This window comes from Dendropsophus ebraccatus, chromosome 1, assembly GCF_027789765.1.
Source record: "Dendropsophus ebraccatus isolate aDenEbr1 chromosome 1, aDenEbr1.pat, whole genome shotgun sequence".
Classification (NCBI taxonomy): domain Eukaryota; kingdom Metazoa; phylum Chordata; class Amphibia; order Anura; family Hylidae; genus Dendropsophus; species Dendropsophus ebraccatus.
Genome location: NC_091454.1, coordinates 185,544,003 through 185,570,083, shown reverse-complemented (window position 1 = coordinate 185,570,083; position 26,081 = coordinate 185,544,003). Strand labels below are relative to the sequence as shown.

Below are 26,081 nucleotides of genomic sequence, written 5' to 3'. Positions count from 1 at the left end.
CCTGTGCGCTCTCCCCCTGTAGTATATAGCCCCCCTGTGCGCTCTCCCCCTGTAGTATATAGCCCCCCTGTGCGCTCTCCCCCTGTAGTATATAGCCCCCCTGTGCGCTCTCCCCCTGTATTATATAGCCCCCTGTGCGCTCTCCCCCTGTAGTATACAGCCCCCTTGTGTGCTCTCCCCCTGTATTATATAGCCCCCTGTGCGCTCTCCCCCTCCCATATAGCATTAAAAAAAAAACACTTATACTCGCCTGGGTCCGGGCGTTTCCTCCTCTCCACCCTCTTGTGGCCGCACTGCAGGCCAGTGAGGGGTGACTGACAGGGAGGGAGCCGATGGCTCCGTCTCTGTCCGTGCTGCTGCACGGTAACTATGAGCGCTCCCGTTACGAGTGCTCATAGTTACTGTGCAGAGCGCAGCTCAGTATAGTTACAGCTGGCCTCGGCTGTCCGAGTTTAGGACCCCTGCTACAGACAGTGAATGGAGCGTTACCAGAGGATGTGCAAATGAAAGCTGAGCTCTGATTGGTTGCTGTAGACAACAAAGAGACTCATACTATAAGACAATAAGATAACTCTCCCCCCTACTATTGTGGATACATATAGCGTCACTGACATTTAAAATAAAATCCGTAGACTGTCCTATACTTTTCATTCAGATAGTAGTCTCCTGTGTGACAGATGAGCAGGGTATAGTTACAAGAGTTACCCTCTCACTAGGTGACTAGTACTATATGCAACAGGGTAGGTGGCTGTACACATTATACAGTCGTCTATAGCAGTGTTCCTTAATCTGTGGCTCTGTTTAAAAACTACAACTCCTATCATGCAATGAGAGGCCGGAGCTGTCAGGGAATGATGGGAATTGTAGTTTAGCAGCAACCTGAGCACCAAAAGACACTAGTTGGAGTTGACGGCCGCCTGTAGTGACTTATTGCCATGCTATATCACATACAGACTACAAGACTCTCATTCTGTATAACATTCTAAAACAGTGATGTGGAACCTTCGGCTCTCCAGCTGTTGTGAAACTACAATTCCCATCATGCCTGGATAGCCAAAGCTTCAGTTTCGGCTGCCCAGGCATGATGGGAATTGTAGTTTTGCAGCAGCTGGAGGGCTGAAGGTTCCTCATCACTGATCTAGAGGCAAATGCGGCAGTCAGTGACGCGATACTCCGCGCCGTTGCTATGCGGCGTTGCTACGGATGTAGCCGCAGCGTAATGACGTCAGAGCGTTGCTGCAATCGGCGCCAAAAGTAAACTAGCGACACTGGACGGAGATATGTGAATGTGGGATGTGACACGACCGGACAGGAGCAGAGGTACCGGAATAGGGAAGGGCCGGTAACGTGTCCTATATACCCCGAGTCCTCCTCTAGGTTATGTATTGTGCTGTGGGAATGTATACACGTCTGCTGTACTTTCCTGTCAGGGCCTAACATACACAAACAGCTGCATATATACATCTATGTGCATCTTCTCTCACTTAGAGCAGGGTTCCTTGTTCTATTATTTATATGCCGCTTGTAGGAAGATCGGCCTGGAGGTCATGTGACTCGGCGCTGTGTGATGATTGGCTGCTCTCTCATACTGCAGCTGCTGGTCGGGTTTTCTGAGGTAAAAAAAATGACAAACATGCCATAGGTGAAGGTGCCAGTAACTGTATACATACATACATATAGTGATAGCTATGAGCGATACACATACACACACACAGTGATAGCTATAAGTGACACACACATGATGATAGCTATGTCACACACACACAGTGATAGCTATAAGTGACACACACACACAGTGATAGCTATAAGCGACACACACATAGTGATAGCTATAAGTGACACACACACATAGTGATAGCTATAAGTGACACACACACACAGTGATAGCTATAAGTGACACACACACACATAGTGATAGCTATAAGTGACACACACACAGTGATAGCTATAAGTGACACACACATGATGATAGCTATAAGTGACACACACACACACACACACACAGTGATAGCTATAAGTGACACACACACATAGTGATAGCTATAAGTGACACACACATAGTGATAGCTATAAGTGACACACACACAGTGATAGCTATAAGTGACACACACACATAGTGATAGCTATAAGTGACACACACACACAGTGATAGCTATAAGTGACACACACATAGTGATAGCTATAAGTGACACACACACATAGTGATAGCTATAAGTGACACACACACACACAGTGATAGCTATAAGTGACACACACACACATAGTGATAGCTATAAGTGACACACACACAGTGATAGCTATAAGTGACACACACATGATGATAGCTATAAGTGACACACACACACACACACACACACACACACACAGTGATAGCTATAAGTGACACACACACATATAGTGGTAGCTACAAGTGACACACGCCTAGTGAGAGCTGTAAGTGACACACACATAGTGATAGCTACAAGTAACACACACATAGTGAGAGCTGTAAGTGACACACACATAGTGATAGCTACAAGTGACACACACACATAGTGATAGCTATAAGTGACACACACACACAGTGATAGCTATAAGTGACACACACACACAGTGATAGCTATAAGTGACACACACACACAGTGATAGCTATAAGTGACACACACACACACACACACACAGTGATAGCTATAAGCAGCACGCACTTATTATGGATATAATATGCTGTTTCATGGTGAATGAAATATTTGGGACTTTTGGAATGTCGGCACTAGTGAATCGCAGTTAGAGCTGATGCGGCTGATGAATATAGTGACTGACTATTGATTATATCGTTGGTGACCTGTAAGTTTCTGTGGAGACCAGGTAACAACTGATTCACAATACCGAAGGCAGCAACTGAGTAACAGTGTGGCAATTAAATACTAGACATAATTAGATAATAACTTCTAGGACAGACACTTTTTAACATAAAATCCAAAATAGGTTGGTCACAAATGGGTTAAAGTGTAAAATTGACACAAAATATGAGAATTGTATAACCTGTTGTAGAGAAAAATAATGTGTTTGTTGAAACAAAAATATCTTTTGAAATGGGAGATGTAATATACAGCTAGCACCTGCTCTCTATACCCAGCTCCTTGGTCCTCTGCATACTCTGATCCTGACATATTATTTTGTACATAGACATCAGATATCTGGAAGGGGTTAAATGCATAGATGCCATGGTGAATAGCGATCTTGGCATCTGAACTGCTGCACAAGGGGGCAATGGAAAAAAGAACCCTTAGTATCACCACATCTGTAAAAGTTCATATCATTTTGTTTGCGCATGAAGAAGCTTGTGGTGCCATAACACATATAATTTTTTTTTTCTTTCTTAATGCTTTTATTAGGAAAGGTCAAAAAATAAACATTAAGAGCGGCATTCTGCTCAGCTGCAGAGCAAGTTACAGCGGTCAAATAATAACAAAATACATGTTCATAACAATAAAGCCGATGTAGCATGTAGCTCCAGTTGTATGCGCCTTTCTTGTAGAGCGCTGATTCTGACAGAAAACCAACAAACCAGGAAAAGCAAAGAAGGTTTAGGGTGCCTTCACACCTACCGTACCGCAGGAGAAAATCTGCTGCGGATCCGCAGCAGATCCGCAGCGGATTTAACTAAATGAATGAACACAGCACTAAATCCGCACTTACAAATCTGCTGCGGATCCGACAGTGCGTATTTAATGCTGTGTTCATTCATTTAGTTAAAGAGAACCAATCATGGGCGGAAATTAAAAAAAATTTTTTCGATAATTAGATTAAAATTGTTTTTTTATTAATATTTGTAATTTGAATTAATTACTTTTAGGGCCGCGTTTTCGCAATATACCTATTTTCTTTTCGTGTCTCGCGCCGGCTCTTTTGAAAAGAGCCGGCGCGCGACAGGAAGCTCCCGGCATGCCGAGCGGCAGGAAGGGCTCCCATGAGCCTTTGCCACCGCTCTGTAAGTACACAGTGATCCCGCGCTATACAGCGCGAGATAGCTGTGTATGAATATCCTAACTGGGCCTATAAGTGTATTCCTGAAGATACAGACTGCCTGTGCAGTCTGTATCTTATTCTTTTACCTATAGCTGCGGAGCGGAGCAGAGCAGTAAGGCCGGGGGCGGCCATCTTGATGACGTCAGTGGTGCGTTCCAGCGCTGGAACGCAAGGGACGTAATCAAGATGGCGCCCGGCTTTACTGCACCGCTACAGAGGAGTGGGTAAAGTATAAGATACAGACTGCACAGGCAGTCTGTATCTTCAGAAATAAACTTCATGAAGATACAGACTGCCTTTGCAGTCTGTATCTTATACTTTACCTACTCCTCTGTAGCGGTGCAGTAAAGCCGGACGCCATCTTGATTACGTCCCTTGCGTTCCAGCGTTGGAACGCACCACTGTGACGTCATCAAGATGGCCGCCCCCGGCCTTACTTCTCTGCTATACTGGATTAGGTAAAAGCATAAGATACAGACTGCACAGGCAGTCTGTATCTTCAGGAATAGACTTAGGGAAGAGAATCTTTTATTATAGGGACAGTTAATTTCAGGTGATTGGTTCTCTTTAAATCTGCTGCGGATCCGCAGCGGATTTTCTACTGCTATACGGTAGGTGTGAAGGCACCCTTAGAAGGTAATCAGCCAAGAAAAAGAGAAGGGGAGAGAAAGAGGGAGGGGGAGGGGAGAGGGGAGGGGAGGGAGGGGAGGGGAGAGGGGAGGGGAGGGAGGGGAAGGGGAGAGGGAGGGGGAGGGGAGAGGGAGGGGGAGGGGAGAGGGGAGGGGGAGGGGAGAGGGAGGGGGAGGGGAGAGGAGGGGGAGGGGAGAGGGGAGGGGAGGGGGAGGGGGGGAGGGGAGGGAGGGAGGGGAGGGGGAGGGGGGGGAGGGGGGGGAGGGGAGGGGGGGAGGGGGAGAGGGGAGGGGGAGAGGGGAGGGGGGGAGGGGAGGGGAGGGGGAGGGAGAGGGGAGGGAGGGGAGAGGGAGGGGAGGGGGAGGGGAGAGGGGGGGGGGAGGGGAGAGGGAGGGGAGGGGGAGGGGAGGGGAGAGGGAGGGGAGAGGGAGGGGAGGGGAGAGGGGAGGGGAGGGGAGAGGGAGGGGGGGGAGGGGGAGGGGAGAGGGAGGGGGGGGGGAGGTGCCAGCACGGTCCAAACTACAGGAGAAAACAGGAAAAATAAGAAACTCTGTTTACGAAGAGGGAGTCACACCTTGAGCCTGGTCACTGGGCCCTACCGCTCGACTCATATAGGAGGGCGAATCCAGGAAGGCCATTCACGGAAACCACAACCTAGCCGTGGGCTGAGGCTTATTGTGGAACTCTGCTTTGAGTTCCTCCATTCTTTGTAAACGCATAATCTCCTCAAACCACTCAGTTATTGTAGGGGGAGTCTCCGACCGCCACCGCCGTGGAATCACCGTCTTTGCAGCTAATAGTAGGGATTTAATAAGGCCCTTCTTAAGTTTCGCTGTAGGTCCAGGGAGGATCAACAGCAAAAGCGTGGCCGGGTCATTTGTCAGGGCTATACCAGTAATATCCCGTATAATGTCCACCACTTCCAACCAAAACCCCTGGAGTCTGGCACAACCACACCATATGTGGGCCATCGTTCCCCTAGACGTCCCACATCTCCAGCAGATGTCAGTGACTGATGGATAAAACCGATGGAGCAGGGTCGGGACCCTATACCACCGCGATAGAACTTTATAGCACGTCTCCTGTGCTCTGCTGGAGACTGAGGACTTATGGCAGAAGAATAGTGTCTTGTCCCATTCCTCCCTGGTGAAAGTGCGATTCAGTTCTGTTTCCCAACCTATTTAGAAAGTCGTCTTGTAAGAGTCACCTGGTGTGTTTAATAAAGTATATAGTAGAGAAACGGTGTGCCTAGGGGGCTCAGGTTGAACACAAAGTTCCTCAAAAGCTGTAAGCTGTCTATGGAGGTTAGCCGCAGGAGCCAGGAACACATATAATTTTATGTGTCTGTTTTCTGTGGTAATATTTAGGATTAGAGACATTTCAATTCTTTGGGTGGATGGCGTAATTTGCCCAACCATAGAATGAAGTCTATGGCACGGGCAAAGATGCACGCGGGGGCGAGCAGCGGAATCCGCCCGGATTTCGTAGTGTGAACGCACCCAAGGGCTACATCAAGCTTCCTCAAGCTTCCTCAAGCTTCCTCAGCCACCCGTATTCAAATGCCTGAAAATCGCACTTGAGCATGCTCAAGTTGCACTCCTCTCTATTTAGGATACATCCAAGTTTTTGACCACTTTCTTTTTTCCTTCTCTCTCTCTCTTTTCCTTGAATGGCAGACTGAACAGAAACAGGAATTCTGACATTGATTTTATTTCTTTTTTTTTTTTCCTGACATCTACCATGCTGGATAGGCAACTTTGATGCCACAGTTGCTTTTGACCATGGGTCCAAGGGGTTAAATTGTTGGTCCAAGCTTTTAGAGTGCAGCTCTTGTCCTGGCAAAAACAATGTGCTGTCCAAATATGCAAGTTTGTGGGAATTTGTTGTTCCCTTGGGGTGAAAGTACATTAAGGGTGCCTTCACACAGGATGACTCTTAGCAGAAATCTCGCTGCGAGTTTTGCAGCGAGATCTACTACGAAGTAAGGTCCTGGCAGGCCCCTGTGAATACATACTCACCCGCCCCTTAATCGGCTCCCGCTGTCTGTATACATTACCTGTCTCCTTGCTGCACAGGGTTCCGGCTTCCTGCTCTGCCGCCAAGCCAATCAGTGAGTTGCCCAGCCGCAGCCACTGAGTGGCTGGGTGGGAGAGCAGGAAACCAGGACCCCGTGCAGCAAGGAGACAGGCATTGTATAGAGACAGTGGGAGCCCATTAAGGGGGCTGGTGAATTACATACTTGCAGCAGTCTTTCATATCGCTGCGAGTATGTATTCACAGGGGCCTGCCAGGACCTTACCTCATAGCGGATCTCGCTGCAAGTTTTGCAGCTGCGAGTCGTCCTGTGTGAAGGCACCCTAAAGGTGATCTATCCGCAGGTTAGACTAATCTAATTTGCTGAGGCCCCCTTCACACGTCCGGAAAAACCACACGGATTTCCTATCAGGAAATCCGGACGGATTTCCGGACGCATAGACTTTCATTGGACACGGACACCCTTCCGGAATTTTCCGGAGGGCTGTCCGTTCCGGAAAATAGGACCGGATTTTTTAGAACCGGTCCTATTTTCGTCCGGAAATCCGGCCCGGACGCCCCCATAGGAGTCTATGGGAGCGCCCGGGCCCCGGACGCTTTCCTGATGCACATCAGGAAAGCGTCCGGAGTTCCACTCACCTTCCGCCTCTGCTCCTGCTGCCTCTTCGCTGCCTCTTCATCCGCAGGTACCCCCGGCAGCCACTCGCGGCACCCCCGCACCCCCCCCCCCCTCCCCCCCCCCCCCGCGGCCACTCGCGGCACCCCCGCACCCCCCCGCGGCCACTCGCGGTACCCCCGCGGCCACTCGCGGTACCCCCGCGGCCACTCGCGGCACCCCCGCGGCCACTCGCGGCACCCCCGAACCCCCCGCGGCACCCCCGCACCCCCCTGCGGCCACTCGCGGCACCCGCACCCCCCCCCCCCCCATCCCCAACCCCCCCATCCAGGTTGCAGAAGTACAACTCCCACCATGCCTTGCTGACAGGCCATGATGAGAGTTGTAGTTCTGCAGCCTGTGGCCATCCAGGTTGCAGAAGTACAACTCCCACCATGCCTTGCTGACAGGCCATGATGGGAGTTGTAGTTCTGCAGCCTGTGGCCATCCAGGTTGCAGAAGTACAACTCCCACCATGCCTTGCTGACAGGTCATGATGGGAGTTGTACTTCTGCAACCTGGATGGCCACAGGCTGCAGAGGTACAACTCCCATCATGTACTGCAACCTAGGTGACCACAGACTGCAGAAGTACAACTTCCATCATGACCTGTCAGCCAAGCATGATGGGAGTTGTAATTCTGCAAGCTGTGACCGTCCAGTTTGCAGAAATACATGTCCTATTTTTTTTCTCATCAGGAAATCCTGAAGGTTTTTCCTGATGGTTTCCTGATGGTAAAAACGGATTACTGTCAGGAAATCCTGATACTATCCTGATGACATTTAGGCCCCATTCACACGTCCGTGTCAGTTTTTACTGTCAGGAAATCCTGATCAGGAGGCCTTAAATGTCATCAGGATAGTATCAGGATTTCCTGACAGTAATCCGTTTTTACCATCAGGAAACCATCAGGAAAAACCTTCAGGATTTCCTGATGAGAAAAAAAAATAGGACATGTATTTCTGCAAACTGGATGGTCATAGCTTGCAGAATTACAACTCCCATCATGCTTGGCTGACAGGTCATGATGGAAGTTGTACTTCTGCAGTCTGTGGTCACCCAGGTTGCAGTACATGATGGGAGTTGTACCTCTGCAGCCTGTGGCCATCCAGGTTGCAGAAGTACAACTCCCATCATGACCTGTCAGCAAGGCATGGTGGGAGTTGTACTTCTGCCACCTGGATGGCCACAGGCTGCAGAACTACAACTCCCATCATGGCCTGTCAGCAAGGCATGGTGGGAGTTGTACTTCTGCAACCTGGATGGCCACAGGCTGCAGAAGTACAACTCCCATCATGACTTGTCAGCAGGGGCATGGTGGGAGTTGTACTTCTGCCACCTGGATGGCCACAGGCTGCAGAACTACAACTCCCATCATGGCCTGTCAGCAGGGGCATGGTGGGAGTTGTACTTCTGCAACCTGGATGGCCACAGGCTGCAGAACTACAACTCCCATCATGGCCTGTCAGCAAGGCATGATGGGAGTTGTAATCTCACCTGTCCTGGTCTCCTGGCCGCCGGGGGGTGGGGATGGGGATGGGGGGGGGGGGTGCGGGTGCCACGAGTGGCCGCGGGGGGGGTGCCGCGAGTGGCCGCGGGGGGGTGCGGGGTGCTGCGAGTGGCCGCGGGGGGGTGCGGGGGTGCCGCGAGTGGCCGCGGGGGGTGCCGCGGGGGGTGCGGGGGTGCCGCGAGTGGCCGCGGGGGGGGTGCGGGGGTGCCGCGAGTGGCCGCGGGGGTGCCGCGAGTGGCCGCGGGGGGGTGCCGCGAGTGGCCGCGGGGGGGTGCGGGGGTACCTGCGGATGAAGAGGCAGCAGGAGCAGAGGCGGAAGGTGAGTGGAACTCCGGACGCTTTCCTGATGTGCATCAGGAAAGCGTCCGGGGCCCGGGCGCTCCCATAGACTCCTATGGGGGCGTCCGGGCCGGATTTCCGGACGAAAATAGGACCGGTTCTAAAAAATCCGGTCCTATTTTCCGGAACGGACAGCCCTCCGGTAAATTCCGGAAGGGTGTCCGTGTCCAATGAAAGTCTATGCGTCCGGAAATCCGTCCGGATTTCCTGATAGGAAATCCGGGCGGTTTTTCCGGACGTGTGAAGGGGGCCTTAAGGCCTCCTGATCAGGATTTCCTGACAGTAAAAACTGACACGGACGTGTGAATGGGGCCTGATAGCTCCTCATTGCGCTGTTGTTTTGAGTATCAAACAATGGCCGTTGTTTTAAAGAAAATTGCATTGAAATCTATGGACAACAGCCGGAAGTAAATGACATGAATTATTTCAATGGCAGAAGCCAAACAATGTTCGCTGTTTACATTGACTTCAATGTAGATCATTGCATTATGAAAAGAATGACTGTTTTAATTGAAAACAACGGCTGTCCTTTTCATAAAAAGTACACTGTGTGAACATAGCTTTATTGTCTTAAGTGAGTTAAAGAGACTTTATACATCACTGAACAGCCCAGTTGTCTCACACTCTCTCTAATTAATAAATATATATATGTATATATATATAATATACATTGGAACATTGGTTTAAGAGTAACTTGGATTGGATAGTTTTTGACTTGGATAGCTTTTCAAAATTTAACTTGGTTTGAGAGCTCCCTACACTGGGTGGGACGGGGAGTGGAGGAGGGGCATGGTCTGCATAGCGGGGTCTACAGCCCTGTACTCTGACCCAGGAAGCCTCTGTCACCTTTAAAATCATAGACTATCTACTTCAGGCTGGGGCTTGTTCAGGGGACAGGACTGTGGAGGTAATCTCACCATAGCTGTAACCCCTCTCTCCCCGGACAGAGTGCTGCTATGCTATACCCTGCTCATTCCTTCCTGCAGTCTGTCAGCCCAGATGTGTTTCCCATCCTCTCCATTCCTGCTATAATCTGCCTGCACTCATACTGAGCTATACACACTGCTGCTATAATGTGCCTGCACTTACACTCAGCCATTCACATTGCTGTATAGAAAAGGTTCTGTCACTGTCCTCCTGCACAGCTCTGTGTTTCTCATTTCCTGATTGGTCCATGCTGAACACACACCCCTTCCCCATAGCTGTCATGTGACCACACAGACCTCTGACAGCAGTCCTGCTTCTCTATTCTAGCCTGTTGTGCCACGCTACTGCATTATGGGGATCTACAGCGCCTTCCTGTATCCACAAATTGCTGCTGTTTTTTAATTCTTATGCACTTACTATACATTATACTTCACATGCTGATTGCTGTACTGTACAGTAACCTATAATATCACATATCCAGCTTTCTAGATGTTTGGTTTTTTTAATTTGTTTTACCTGTTATTCAGAATAAAAAAAATCATTATTTTTTGGGTGTGGAACCAATTGTCGGCATTTCAATTATTTTTTATAGGAAAATTTCATTGGTTTAAGAGTGGATTTGGATAACAAGCACGGTCCCAAAACGAATTATGCTCGTAATCCAAGACACCACTGTATGTATGTGTGTGTGTATCTGTGTATATATATATATGTATGTGTGTATATATATATATATATATATATACACACACAGTGGTGCCTTGGATTATATAGCATTTACTTGATGAACTGATGGTGTAATTGCAGAATAGCATCCTGTTTGCTGGAGTGTTATTAATTATTACTAGTTTCATTCATCTTTTCACCTTTGCTGATGTGTTGTCTGTCCCCTTACAGCATGGCTGCTTTACCACAGAACAACCTCCAAAAGCAGCTGGAATTATACTCTGCCAAGGTTGCTGGGAATAAGCTTTCTCTGCAGAAAACTAAACCTGGGTGAGTACAATTTGATATGTTGCTAAATTGTCTGGTTCAGTGAGAACATCACAGTTGTATCTTAACTTACTCTGCTGTAAAACTGCACAACAGACCATCGGCATCTGCATTGGGGGTTCATGCTATGTCACCAACAGGATGGGTGGATATTTACTGTGATAGCACTGATTACCCTCAGAAATACACTACCAGAAGTAATGGGGTGCCTGACATCGCATAGCATCTGTGCAGTCAGTGCAGGTTTTTTTGTCCATGTTTCACAGCAGTAAAAGCGATGCTACTCTTCAACTACTATTATTTTAAGGTGGAGTTAGGGGGTTGTCTGGGCAGGAGAGTTTTTATGTATATGCGAGGGGGGAGTGGATTAAAAATACCAAAAAATATCCACTCACCTCTCTGGCTCCCATGCCGCTGCCAGTATTGTGCCTCTCCATTCTTGCTGCATGCGTGGCGTCCTTTCTCAGCCACTGTTGAAGATACCTTCAGCGTCACAACCCAGTAAAAAAAAAAAAAAAAACCTGATAAACTTTTACAATGGAGACAAAAAGACACTTTGAACTTTTTTCTCATTAAAATTTTACATATCAAATATTAAGCAGATGTTTGAAAAGGACCACCAGACCTTATTCTGATTTGTTTCAGATTAAAAGGGTTGTCTCATCTAATACCTGTCTGATTGTTGTCTTTATGGCTTCTGGCTCCCAAACCACCACCCTATTGCCATACTAGATAGTAATAGTGTTCTAAAAAATCCTCTATAATTTACTCCATGTTACCTAATGTAGAAGAATGGAAGGCAAAACATGTATTGTTCCTAATGTGCCCTGTGCATTAGGGACAGTGTTGTAGGATATAAAAATTCACAGAACACTGAAGAGAGAATCCCTGTGTCTTGCAATGCTTCCTCAGATTCAGGCAGAACGCAGTGTATATCTTTCCCTCTCATAGCCACCATGTATCAATTAATTTATTCTAGTTTGTATTGTCCGATGCTTTACAATTATTTTTTTTTTCTCTTCTTTTAAGCATTTTTACCTTTAAAAAGAAGATTTCTCCAGATGGATCCACTTCAACTAGTATTTTTCAGGCAAAACCGCAAATCCCACTAAAGGATAAAAATGTATATATCACAATAGACGACCAGTCAAAAAAACAGCTGCCGATGTCAACCTCAAAGGAAAGTGGGAGAATCAATGGTTATTTCACTCCTCCTACTGGCTCAAAACTGCCCGAATCTTCTCCAAAACCAACCTCTCCTAAAAGCGTTCAACAAAATGCAGAGAAAAAGAATGACAATATTCCTCAAGAAACCTCCTGCTCAAAGACTAAAGCAGACTGCAATACCTCTATCAGCTCTGTTCTCAGCCTCGAGGATTGGGATGATATAAATGATTTTGACACATCTGTGTCACCTCCAATAAATCATACAAGGAAATTTGGAAAGACACCACAGAAATCCACCAAAACTCAGTCTGTGACATCTTCTAAATCGCTGTCTATGGAAGTAGAATCCTCTTCAGAAAATATAAAGAAGTCTGCTCCAGATCAGATAGTGCTGGCTAAGAAGCCTGACATTGTATCTTCTCCAGTTTGCGCAGAAGCTTTGGTATGCTCAGGTTAGTTCTTTAGAATGAAAAGTATACATTTAAAAGTGTTTTCCCAAACTTTTTTAAATTGATGGCCTATCCACACCGCCCACAATCAGCTGTTTGCCATAGCCACGGCACCTGAATACAGAGAGAACATAGCTGGAAACTGGCTCATTTGGTGCCAGATGAATTTTATTTCATTATTATGCTATTATCTTTTTCAAATTAGATAAAAGTTCAAAAGATACTGTGGAAGTCATTTCTGATGATGATATTGATGTGGAAGACCTGCCTGAGGTGATGCCTGCTGAAGATGAGTGTGATGAGGATTTTATCCCTCCATCTCCAACAGATAGTAGTGTGTCCTCTCCACCTGTGCTCAGGGGTATCTGGTAAGTAGTAGATACTAATGTGTGGATACAGTGAACATATTATTGGGTACTAAAAAGTTTTTTTTAGGTCTTCCCAAATGCCTAAACCAAAGGTGCCCAACTTGTTGCAAAACTAACAATTCCTATCGTGCCTGGACAGCCAAAGCTTTAGCTCTTAAAGCAAAGAAAAAATGGCCAGCACTCCAATACCCCTGTTCACACTGTACAGGTTGCAACCTGCAAGTGTCAGGACACGCCGTGTATACTCCCTTTGTCATGCACACAATAAAAACCTGTTCGAAAGCTTTTTTGAACAAATAAGGTTCTTGGCAAACAACCTGATGAAATTGAGTGTGCCATCTCACCATGTTAAGGTGAACCTCAGAGAGTTAATTCCCAACCCTGGCCTCTCTCGGACTGTAAAGCTACTATTACAGGGGGCAATGTAGAGAGCAAGCGAGCGCCTACCTGTTAGGTCAGCCCTCGCTTGCTCCTCTTTCAGATTGTCCGGGCAGCCCATAGGGGGCAGCAGCGGTCTGCTGCTGCGGTTTGTGTCACACGGAGCAACGGCAGTAGATCGTTAAGAGGCTGATCTTTGCCGTTTTAGCCTGTTGAAAGACAACAAACAGCCGACTTTGTGCATGTCGGCTGATCATTGTCTTCAATTATTCGTTATTCGTAACTGTCTATATCGGCCGAATATGGCTGTCAGGCAGGCTCTATGTACAGATCGCCGATCACACTGACATAGCATAGATCAGTATATGCAATTTAACGATTGCATGTTTTACAGTAAAGTAGAAGTGCAAAAATAAGTGTAAATAAAAAAACAGGTTTTAAAAAGTATTAAAAAAAACCCTTATAAACCCCCAATAAAAGTTTAAAATACCTCAGTGCCCATTATAAAAAATATACTGTATGTAAAAAAAAATAATTTTTCTCTTTTACCAATATGATACTTATAAAAACTAGAGATCATGGCGCAAAAAATGACACCCCAACCAGCCCTATAAGTGGAAAAATAAAAGCGCTATGGCTCTTAGAAGGCGGGGAGGAATATTGCATTAATTTGAACCGGACATCCAGGCACCAATCACCTCGGTTATGAATGGGTTAAAACACTCACAAGAGATGGGTGGAGTGCAAGCCAAAAGGAGGTAGCCATACCACCCACAGTAACACAAAATGCAAAAAAGCTTTATCTGTCAAGGCATGATGGAAATTGTAGTTTTGCAACAGCTGGAGCGGCTGACGTTTGACACCCCTTGCATAAACTATTGCAGCCTCTTGGTAATGCCATGGTCCTAAGACGTTTGTTTCTCAAATCTGTATTTTTACTATAGTTCTTTAGGGAAATCATCAGTTACCTCTGGAAATGCAGAGGAAAACACTACTACAGAACCTCTCCGAAAGGACTCTATTTCCTCAACACCAGGTAGGTAATGTCCTATGCTGGAGCTGTCACAAAACGTTGCCTTGGTAAAGTGTTGTTTTTTTTTTGTTGTTGTTTTTTTTAATTGTCATTCTTTAATTGTAGGACATACAGTATCACCTGAACTTTGCGCTGTAATGCTTGATATTTGCAAGCTAGTTGATAGGATTCCTACAACTGAGTTGCAGCTTCTTTCTTGTGGAAAGCAACTACTGAAACAAAGGAACATTTGGTAAGTAAATCCAATATTTTGATAATTTATCCAAACTTTCTCGTTTGTGCGTATTTTATTAACTTTGCTCTGCCTTTTTTGACAGGAAAGGGCTCTTTTCAAAACACTCTGTACTGAAATCTTTACCCATTGAAGCTTCTGTGTTATCCAGCAATGTGAAACCATCATCTTCCAAAATAAGTGACTTGCCACAAGACTCTTTAAGTACTCCCGTCTCTGATGCATCATCACAACGCCCATTGACAAATGTTTTTAGATTTAAGTCACTTGCTGCAGACAAGCCAAAAGCAAAGGACTTTTCCATGGACTGTGGCACAATGAGTGAACCTCGGACAGAAAATAAAAAAAACTTTTCTTTTAAGGCATCTGATTCTTCAAGTCTCCAGGACTCTGTTTTTATTGCCAGTCATTTCAATACTCCATATAGTGAAAAACCACTAACTTCAAGTACGTGTGCCAAGCCATCTGTACATCAACCAGTTACCTCAGACATGGATGACATATACTTTGATATTGACAATTTTGACATTGAAGACTTCGACGATGAAATACAGTCTGTAGACAGCCCAGTAGCACCATCTACAAACAAACCTTTACCATCATCATACCCCCCAATACGGGAGGCACCTCCTACTAACAAACTTTTGCCCTCACTGTACCCCCCGATACAGAAAGCACCATCCATTGCAAACAGCAACAGAATTTCTTTGCCATCTTCTGCTAACACCTCCACTACCTCTGGGAAATCAGGTAAATATTACACAAAAATTCTCATTATTCTCAAAAGATTCTTAGAAATCCTTAGCTGAAATGAAGCCATTTGCTAACTGACTGGCTTGGGCAACCCAGGTAATGCACTGCTGTGACAGTGAGTGTTATAGCCATCTGTCAATGACTTCCTGTATATATCTGCTAGCTGATTGTTAGCAGTTGTTCGCCCTGCCCCATAGGCGTTTTAGACATGGGGATATCCTTCTCTGTGGTACTACACAGTTTGTGTAACTCCCATAGACGTTTATAGAAATTGCATTAAGAAATTGGCAAAGTGTAGCTCACAGTGTTGTGCTCTTTAACCCCTTCGTGCTGCAGCTAGTTTGGGCCTTAATGACCAGGCAAATTTTTCAAAATCTGACCTGTCTCACTTTATGCTCTTATAGCTCAGTGATGCTTTAACGTATGCTAGCGATTCTGAGATTGTTTTTTCGTCACATATGGCACTTTATGTTAGTGGCAAAATTTGGTCACTACTTTGTGTGTTTTTTGTGAAAAACCTCAAAATATTATGAAAAATTTAAAAAATTTGCATTTTATAAACTTTTTGAAATTCTCTGCTTCTAAAAAAAGAACGTCGTAGCACATAAATTAGTTACTAAGTCACATTACCAATATGTCTTCTTTATTCTGGCATAATTTGGTAAACATATTTTACTTTTTTAGGGTGTTATGGGGCTTAGAAATTTATCAGAAAATTATCACATTTTCGTGAAAGTTTCCAAAACTGATTTTTTTAGGGACCAGTTCTTTTTTTAAATGGATTTAGAAGTCTGGTATCCTGAAAACCCCCATAAGTGACCCCATTTTGGAAACTACACACCTTAAAGAATTAATCTAGGGGTATAATGAGCATTTTAACCCTACAGGGGCTGGAGGAAAGTATTCACAATTAGGCAGTAAAAAAATGGAAAATTAAAATTTTCCAATAATATATACGTTTCGATTAAAGTTTCTCATTTTTAAAAGGAACATGAGAGAAAAAGCACCCCAAAATTTGTAATGCAGGTTCTCTTGAGTACAACGGTACCCCATATGTGGGCGTAAACCACTGTATGGGCACACAGCGGGGCTCAGAAGGGAAGGAGCGCCAATTAGCTTTTCCAATGCAAATTTTGCTGAAGAAGTTTCTGAGCGCCAGGTGCGTTTGAAGTGCCCCTGTAGTGTCCGCAGAGAGAAAACCCCCCATAAGTCACTCCATTTTGGAAAGTGCACCCCTCAAAGAATTCATCTTGGTGTGTGGTGACCATTTTGACCCCACAGGTATTACAGGAAAGTATTCAAAAGAAGACAGTAAAAATGAAAAACTCGAATTCTTCCAATAATATGTTCGTTTTGTTTGAAATTTCTCAATTATACGAGGAACAAGAGGAAAAAAGTACCCCAAAATTTGTAACGCAGGTTCTCCTGAGTACAATGGTACCCCATATGTGGGCGTAAACCACTGTATGGGCACACAGGAGGGCTCAGAAGGGAAGGAGCGCCAATTAGCTTTTTCAATGCAGATTTTGCTGCAGAAGTTTCCGAGCGCCAGATGTGTTTGCAGAGCCCCTGTAGTGTCCGCAGAGTAAAATCTCCCAATAAGTCACTCCATTTTGGAAAGTGCACCCCTCAAAGAATTCATTTTGGGGTGTGGTGAGCATTTTGACCCCACAGGTATTAGAGGAAAGTATTCAAAAGTAGACAGTAAAAATGAAAACCTCGAATTTTTCCAATAATATGTTCCTTTAGTTTGAAATTTCTCAATTTCTTGAGGAACAGGAGAGAAATGTCACCCCAATATATGTAAAGCAGGTTCTCCTGAGTAGAACAGTACCCCATATGTGGGCATAAACCACTGCATGGGCACACAGCCGGGCTCAGAAGGGAAGGAGCGCCAATTAGCATTTTTAGTGCAGATTTTTCTGAAGAAGTTTCTGAGCGCCAGGTGCGTTTGCAGAGCCCCTGTAGTGTCAGCAGAATAGATTCCCCCCAAAAGTCACCCCATTTTGGAAAGTGCACCCCTCAAAGAATTCATCTTGGGGTGGGGTGACCATTTTTACCCCACAGGTATTAGAGGAAAGTATTCAAAATTGGCCAGTAAAAATGAAAAACTCGAATTTTTCCAATAATATGTTGGTTCAGTTTGAAATTTCTCAATTTGACGAGGAACAGGAGAGAAAACGTACCCAAAAATCTGTAACGCAGGTTCTTCTGAGTAAAACTGTACCTCATATGTGGGCATAAACCACTGTATGGGCACACAGCAGGGCTCAGAAGGGAAGGAGCGCCAATTTACTGGAGCAAAACCGCAGCTAGTAATGGTTATTAGAATAGCGCAGTTACTAAAATAAAATAAAAAAAATGAGATTACAGGTAATGTGGGGTGGTTATGGGCAACCTGAGGTGGTTACAGGTAATCTGGGGTGGTTACGGACAACATGGGGTGGTCACGGGCAACCTGCTGTGGTTAAGGCAACCTGGGGTGGTTACAGGCAACGTGGGGTGGTTACGGGCAACGTGGGGTGGTTACGGGCAACGTGTGGTGGTTATGGGCAACGTGTGGTGGTCACGGGCAACCTGCTGTGGTTACGGCAACGTGGGGTGGTTACAGGCAACGTGGGCTGGTTACGGGCAACCTGCTGTGCTTACAGACAATCTGGGGTGGTTACGGGCAACGTGGGGTGGTTACGGGCAACGTGGGGTAGTTACGGGCAACCTGCAGTGCTTACAGACAATCTGGGGTGGATACGGGCAACGTGGGGTGGTTACGGGCAACCTGTAGTGTTTAGAGATAATCTGGGGTGGTTACAGGCAACGTAGGGTGGTTACGGGCAATGTGGGGTGGTTACTGATAAACTGATGTTCTTATAGGCAATCTGGGGTGGGTACCTGTAATCTGGCATGGGCACCGCAATCTGGAGGGGGTCATTGGCAATTTGGGGTGGTCAGAGGCGACGTGTGGTGGTCAGAGGCGACATGGTGTGGTCAGAGGCAACGTGCGGTGGTTACGTGCAATCTGGGGGGTTACATGTAATCTGGCGTGATTACGGGGAAATTGGGGGGGTTATGTGCAACCTGGAAGGGTTACAGACAATCTGGGATTGTTACTGATAAACTGAAGTGCTTATAGGTATTCTGGGGTGGGTACATGTAATTTGGGGTGGTTACGGGCAATCTGGAGGGGGTCACTGGCAATTTGGGGTGGTTACGGGCAATGTGCGGTGGTTACGGGCAATGTGCGGTGGTTACGGGCAATGTGCGGTGGTTACGGGCAATGTGCGGTGGTTACGGGCAATGTGCGGTGGTTATGGGCAACGTGCGGTGGTTACGGGCAATCTGGGGGGGGTTAGGGGTAATTTGGGAGTAAACTGCAATTATTACTATAATAAAAAGTGTGTGTTTTATTTTTTTGTATGTTTGTCACCTTTTGTACTTTACACATTCGTGTTCACTGTATTACTATGATTACTGTGATATTTTCTATCATAGTAATCATAGTTCACTTTAAATTTTCAGAGTTGACTGGTTGTGGAGCGCATGTGCACTTCATAACCAGCCAGGACGCCGAAGAGGAAGGAGCTCCAGGATCAGGTAATGTATAAGGGGTAGGGGAAGTGACTGGGGGACGGGGGTGACAGGGGGGGTGGGGGGCGACTTGGGGGGTGGGGGGACATCACTTTTTATCCCCTGTCACCAATCATTCATGGTGACAGGGGATAAAAAGTGCCGGGAGCACATGGTACAAGCAATCAGCGGTATATAGTATATACCGCTGATCGCTTTTACCGGGACCCCACAGGGGGGGTCCCGATGACTGCCCCATGCTCTCCGCTACCTCCGGTGGCGGAGAGCATGGGGCTTTCATTCATTTTAACTTTTCCATCACTGTGAACAGACATTAGTCGGTTCACAGCGATGGCGGCGGCCATCTTGGAAATAATGGCCGCCGGGGGAGGGGGGTTAGTGATCGCCCTACTAGGGGGGGCAGATCTGAGGTCTGGGGGACACTTATTTCATCTCCCCCTGCCGTAGATTCACGGCGGGGGGAGATGAAAGGCGGCGGCGGCACCGGTAATCCCCTTTACCGACGGCCGCCGCTATAACGTTAATACCGGCGATCGTCGGTTAGGGGGGGGGGGGCGGGACGGACCCCACACACTGCTGGCGGGATGAGGTGGGGGCCGTCCCGGCCCCGCAGCCTTATTCTCTGCCATCGCCGTAAAAAGCCGATGGCAGCAGAATAAGGACCCTTAGTGACCGCCGTAAAAAGCCGTATCGGCGGTCACTAAGGGGTTAAGCCATTTTTATTAACCTCCATGGACGTTATGGAGATTGCATCAAACAATACCCTTGGGACTTGAACCCACTCCATACCTGGCAACAGCTCCCAGCTACTTTCCACATCTGGTAGCTGCCGCAAATAGCTGGCACGGAGTGATCGCCGTGAGAGTTATTTAATCTTTTAGATGTCAAATGGTGGTATAGGAGGACAGACTGCCTTACTGTGACATGATCACAGAGAGCTGATCTGTTGTCCGTTTTCTGTAGTTAAAAGAAACCTTAAAACTGATCCGCAGTGTGAACCCAGCCTTAAAGGACAAGTGCCATGAAAAACTTTTTCCCAGTAATTGAAGCACATTACAAAGTTATATAACTCTGTAATGTGCTTCAATCACCTATCTGCCTCCCTTCCCTGTCTTTTCCCCCCTCCACCCCCCACTGGGAAGTGTCCTAACTCACACAGACCTAATTACTGTCGTCACCGTCACCAGGCAGCTCCTTCTTGTGAGGATGAGTCATCAGCAGGAGGGCTGCTCTAGCTCCTGTTACACCAGCCCCCCCCCCCCCTCCCCTCCTTGTCAGGTGACTCTGCTTGCTCAGCTTATCTTCTCTAGTGACATGACTCCTTCACTGAGTCCACGGCAGCAGGAGAGAGGGTATGAGGGGAGGTGGGAGCTGCCTATGTGCCGGAGTCAGTCTGAGGGAAGATAAGCAAGAGACATGTGACAAGTGATGGCTTGCAGTTGTTCAGCCAATGGGAGCTGAGCAAGCCTGTCACCTGACAAGGCAGGGGAGTGGGAGGCTAGTGTAACAGGAGAAGGAGCTGAGAGAAGAGCTTGGTGACGGTGACGACAGTAATCAGGTCTGTGTGAGTCAGGACACTTCCTGGTGGGGGGTGGAGGGGGGAAAAGACAGGGAAGGGAGGCAGATAGGAGATTGAAGCACATTACAGAGTTATATAACTTTGTAATGTGCTTCAATTACTGGGAAAAAGTTTTTCATGGCACTTGTCCTTCAATGTCCAAATGTCTCCAAACTACCAAATTTAACTTTTTACTATATTGTGCCAGGTCCTAGATTTGTTGGCTTGGGCTGCATTCCTATGTTCCGTGTTCCTCGCAGAACACGGACGTGTACAGTTCCTCCGCTCCCAGCATCTTATCACAGATACTGCCCAGACGGGGAAGAGTCTGTTACAGGTATTCACGTCCGTGTTCCGTGAGGAACACGGAACCTGGGAATGCAGCCTTACTTTGTTTTTAATTCTTAGTACATCTGAAAAATGTTTGATCTCTTGTCTTAATAGATTCTTTTATAAAGCCGCCAATAGAGAACCCAGCTCATGATCGATTTCGAGGCTTCAACTTTTCCCACTCAAAAGAAATGATGAAAATTTTCCACAAGAAATTTGGGTTGCACCGCTTTCGTACTAACCAGCTGGAAGCCATCAATGCCTGTTTATGTGGAGAGGATTGCTTCATTCTAATGCCAACAGGTAAGTCCCTACTTCTAATAACTGCTGCTGTTTTATCTTGAATGGCTTGAAAAAGGCGCCTCTTAAAAATGGTACGTAAAATGTATGTTTGCCTTTTGCTGATTATATGTAATGTTGTTCTAGAACACCATAGAAAGGTATTGTCATTGTTTCTGTTTTAGGAAATGTTGTTTTAAATGTATCACATCATCTATATTTTAGGTGGTGGGAAGAGTCTTTGTTACCAGCTGCCCGGTTGCGTGTCCCCCGGTGTTACTATTGTCATCTCTCCCCTTCGTTCCTTGATTGTTGACCAGGTTCAGAAGCTTACCACTCTAGATGTAAGAATATTGTGTTTTTTTATGTCATCTGTGGGTATAACTATGACTATTAAAGGGATCCAATATAGAAAAACAAAGAGAGCCAGCACAGGGCACCTCAGCTTTGCAAGGGGCAATGGGGATAGTACACCCCATGTACACCAGTGGGAGGTCACAGGAAAGACAGGGTCTCAAAGTAGCATCCAGTGATGTTTTTTTTTAGTCCGCCATAAGTATGCAACGTTTCGGCGGATGCAGCCATCTTTGTCAAGCATAACAAAAATTTTTTAAAGTGCATTCTTACATAAATCCACAGTGCTGATTGGTTTACAGATATACAAATACATGTGTTATAAAATAATTAGTTCTAAAACACACCCTCCATGTTTGTTATGGGTACAACAATACCCACCTATACTCCATTATCACCCTGGTGACCATAATATTAAAATTTATAACATCCTGAGCAAATCATACGTATACTATAACCTAATTGTGTACCACATAGAGCTCTTCCTGGTTCTTTGAAGTTGCATAGGCCATCTCAGCCAGTCATCAGCTCTAAAATGGCGCATATCATTTAGTCTGTTTTGGGGTGTAGGTGATGATCCTTTTCAGGACTGGTAGTCCCCACAATGACTATATGCATTGTGATTGTTGCACTTTGTGATGGTGCACCTCATTGTATTTCATTGATACTGATGTTAACCCGTGGTGATGCCTAGAATGTTTTGTGCATATCATGTTTCATGTGTCCAAAGCTATACCATAGTAACAAGCCACCTATTTCCCTCTATTGATATTGTATAGCTGTTTGATCAGGCATCAGGTCATTTAGGCAGCAGAGCTCACTTTTCTTGTCAATATAAGGATGGCTGTCATTTTAGCAGACACATGACAAAATGACAGATACGTGTCCCTGATTTAGTTAATTTCTAATGTTATATTAACTATTGGTTGTATTTCTTTTATCTAGATTCCAGCGACTTATCTCACTGGAGATAAGACAGATGCTGAAGCTTCTAGTATTTACTTGCAGCTCTCTAAAAAAGATCCAATTATAAAGCTGCTGTATGTTACTCCAGAGAAGGTAAATATATGGTAATAAAGTATTTCTTAATGAATTTACCTTGTATAATCCATGGTGGGAAACCCACATCAAAATCTGAACGATTGTGTTGTGGAATATCCAAATAAGTTGTGTAGGCTGAAATCTCACTGTGTGTTTGAAAACGTCTACCAAGGAAAACATTGATTACTTTAATTACTGTAAAAGAAAAATCTGGTTTCACTAGTCTTCATCATAATTGTGTCTGATCCTTGTTTTATTTCTGTGTAAAAATTCTTTGTTTAGGTTTGTGCAAGCCCAAGGCTTATCACTACAATGGAAAATTTATATGAACGTCAACTGCTGGCACGATTTGTCATTGATGAAGCTCACTGTGTTAGCCAGGTAAGTTGTCCTGTGCTCTGACAATTCCTGGTAAGGAGTACTAGTGCGATTTTATTATGATTATTGTTAAATAAAGAAAATCAAAGGTGTTAGTCTAGCTTTCAAATATTTTCCCTAGGCTCACAGTAAAAAAATAAATAAAATACGATTGTAATTTTGAATGAAAATAAAACAATGTGTGAACAGGTAAAAAAGAATGTCTGTATTTTGCAAAAGCAGGTGGTAAATAATGAGCATGTTCAATATTTGGACGGTCTTAATCAACATACTATACGGTGGGTGCACTGCTGGCCAATTTCCCATTCGCTTTCATTGAGCGCATTATTATATTGAATATATGGCCAATGGGATTTCTACTCTAACATCATGCAAAGGACCGAATGGTGTACTATACTGCCACCGCCCGCAACCCCATGGACTGTACCCTCTGCAGACATAACAATAACCATAATCATCTGCACCCCTCATTTCTTTTTAGATGTAGCTCTGCATTGTTTCCATCATTAGAATTAGGCTATGTTTCTGCTCAGTATTTTGCAACCAAAACCAGGAGTGGATTGAAAACACAGACTATGTTCATACACTGTTGAAATTTAGGGGATGGCCGTCGTTTAATGGCAAATAATGCCCGTTTTAAAATAATGGTAATTGACTGCCATCCATTCAGTTTCAACAGAGTGTGGGCACAGTCCTTCTGTGTTTTCAATCCACTCCTGGTTTTGGTTGCAAAATACTGGGCAAAAATGTGTGTGTGAACATAGCCTAAAAGTATTTTTAAAAATTGAACCCAAATTAATAACAAACTGAAGTTATAGGTAATTTTCAGTGCATACATTCTGATATGTTTAGATGTACAAACACTGTGAATGAAGGTCTGTTATGCATAAGATGTAGTATGTTCATTAAGGAAACATTAAGAAACACTGACAGATCTTTCAAGTTGACAATCTTCTCAATTTATTTTCATAAAATATTGCAGTGGGGTCATGATTTCCGACCAGACTACAAAAGGCTCAACATGTTACGTCAAAAATTCCCTTCTGTACCAATGATGGCTCTTACAGCAACAGCAAACCCTCGCGTTCAGAAAGATATTCTCAATCAGCTTAAGATGACAAAACCTCAAATGTGAGTCTGGTGTGATGTGGATGCTAAATGTGTTTTTGAAAAGTGTGGTGGTGGGGGGTGAACCATGTCTATCCCCTTTTAATTTTTTGTTACCAGCCTATTTATTGTAGCAGTGACTTTTACTGACTGAAAATGCACATTATGATTATCAACCGACCATATAACATTGCTACAGCCCACCAAGAGAACGTTTGGTTGACTACTATCTCCTGTGAGGTTCAGACTTTAACCATGGGTCATATTAAAGAAGATCTGTTAGTACATATCTGCTTTGTATACAGGGCACATATTGGGCTTCCCTGGGCAGGTAGCCATTTACCAGCTGCTAGCAAGTACTGCAAATAACTTTCAGGAATTGTACAAGAGGGAAATGGCTTTTCAAAGTAATTCATTTTTGTCAAGTCTATTAAAATGTCTATATCTATTGATGTATTTTATCAGATTTTCAATGAGCTTCAACAGAGACAATCTTAAGTATGATGTTTTACCCAAAAAACCCAAGAAGGTGGCTTTTGACTGTGTGGAGTGGATAAAGAAACATCACCCCAGTAAGTGTCACACTAACAATGTCTGTGATGTAAAAGTGATGATTAGTATTTTTAATATTTGTTGATGATACAATAAAGTCTTCTAGTATCTTAGTTTCATGCATAGTTGTTGTTTTTTTTAATTCTAGATGATTCTGGTATAATTTATTGTCTGTCACGACATGAGTGTGACACTATGGCCGAAACACTACAGAAGGAGGGACTAGTTGCTCTGGCCTATCATGCTGGGCTCAGTGACAGAGACAGAGACTACGTACAACAGAAGTGGATCAATCAGGATGACTGTAATGTAAGTCTTTAGTGAATGTAATGATTTGTACAGTATAAAGCCAGGTTTGACTTTGATTCCTGTAATTCCTTATTTGTGTGTCTTGGCTGTAGGTAATCTGTGCTACTATTGCCTTTGGAATGGGCATAGATAAACCAGATGTTAGATATGTTATTCATGCCTCTCTGCCAAAGTCTGTGGAAGGATATTATCAGGAGTCTGGAAGAGCTGGACGAGACGGAGAAATGTCCCACTGTCTTCTGTTCTATAGCTATAGTGATGTAACAAGAATCCGTCGGCTGATTCAAAGTAAGGGCTATTTTAAAGTTAATCTTTCTTATTCTCTCTGTGTTCTTACCTAATAAATATTCATGCAATTTCACCTTCCAGAATCTTACATCTACATAATTAGGCCAGAGTTTTTACAAGCCCTGTCACAAGTAAAGGCCCTATTCCACCTGACGACAGATTATCTGCCAAAGATTTGAAGCCAAACCCAGGGATGGGTTTAAAAATAGGAGAAATCCAGTCTTTCCTTTATCACCTGTTCTCTGATTATAGTCCGTTCCTGGGTTTGGCTTCAAATCTTTGGCAGATAATCTGTCGTCAGATCTGTTGGTGAAATAGGTCCTTTAGGGTCCTATCACACAGAGCAATTGAGCAGATATTGGCCCATGTAATAAAAAAAAAACAATCAGCCAAGGAGCTAATGGGCTGAACGTTGTCTTACATCAAGTTTTAAAATCATTGGCTGCCAACCTAGCATCACTCATTTGATAGGAGGTGCGTGGCTGATGGCTTATGTAAAAAAAAAAATAAAGCTATACTTGCCTGTCCGTGCTCCCTGGTGTCCTCCTGGCCTCTTACCGCAGCCCGTCTCGGTCAGTGATTGGCTTAGGTTTATTTTCTATGAACACAGCAAGGGCTGCACGGACATTGCCAATGATGTCTGTGCAACTCTTGCCACACGATCGTTTAGCTGTGTAATAGGCTCGGTAAGAGTGCTGATCTAGGGGATCGGCGCTCGCTTAGGGCCCTATTCCACGGGACGATTATTGTTCGGATAATCGTTAACGATAAACAATCTCAAACGACCGCTATTGCGAATAACCTGAAATCGTTCACCCAATTAC

At 45.1% G+C, this 26,081-nt stretch overlaps 1 protein-coding gene across 1 annotated transcript in view; it reads left to right on the top strand.

Annotated features, from left to right (window-relative positions):
* Nucleotides 1–1,206: 1,206 nt before the first annotated feature.
* The window catches only part of BLM (BLM RecQ like helicase), a 31,830-nt gene continuing 6,955 nt past the window's right edge, over nt 1,207–26,081 (top strand). The window contains exons 1-15 of the mRNA XM_069986683.1: nt 1,207–1,320; nt 11,001–11,099; nt 12,126–12,715; nt 12,918–13,080; nt 14,403–14,494; nt 14,597–14,723; nt 14,809–15,473; nt 21,064–21,252; nt 21,454–21,572; nt 22,528–22,641; nt 22,906–23,004; nt 23,984–24,132; nt 24,574–24,680; nt 24,809–24,969; nt 25,062–25,257. Coding sequence (XP_069842784.1) covers nt 11,002–11,099; nt 12,126–12,715; nt 12,918–13,080; nt 14,403–14,494; nt 14,597–14,723; nt 14,809–15,473; nt 21,064–21,252; nt 21,454–21,572; nt 22,528–22,641; nt 22,906–23,004; nt 23,984–24,132; nt 24,574–24,680; nt 24,809–24,969; nt 25,062–25,257 — 2,869 coding nt within the window. The 5' untranslated portion in view covers nt 1,207–1,320; nt 11,001. The remainder of the gene's footprint in view (nt 1,321–11,000; nt 11,100–12,125; nt 12,716–12,917; nt 13,081–14,402; nt 14,495–14,596; nt 14,724–14,808; nt 15,474–21,063; nt 21,253–21,453; nt 21,573–22,527; nt 22,642–22,905; nt 23,005–23,983; nt 24,133–24,573; nt 24,681–24,808; nt 24,970–25,061; nt 25,258–26,081) is intronic.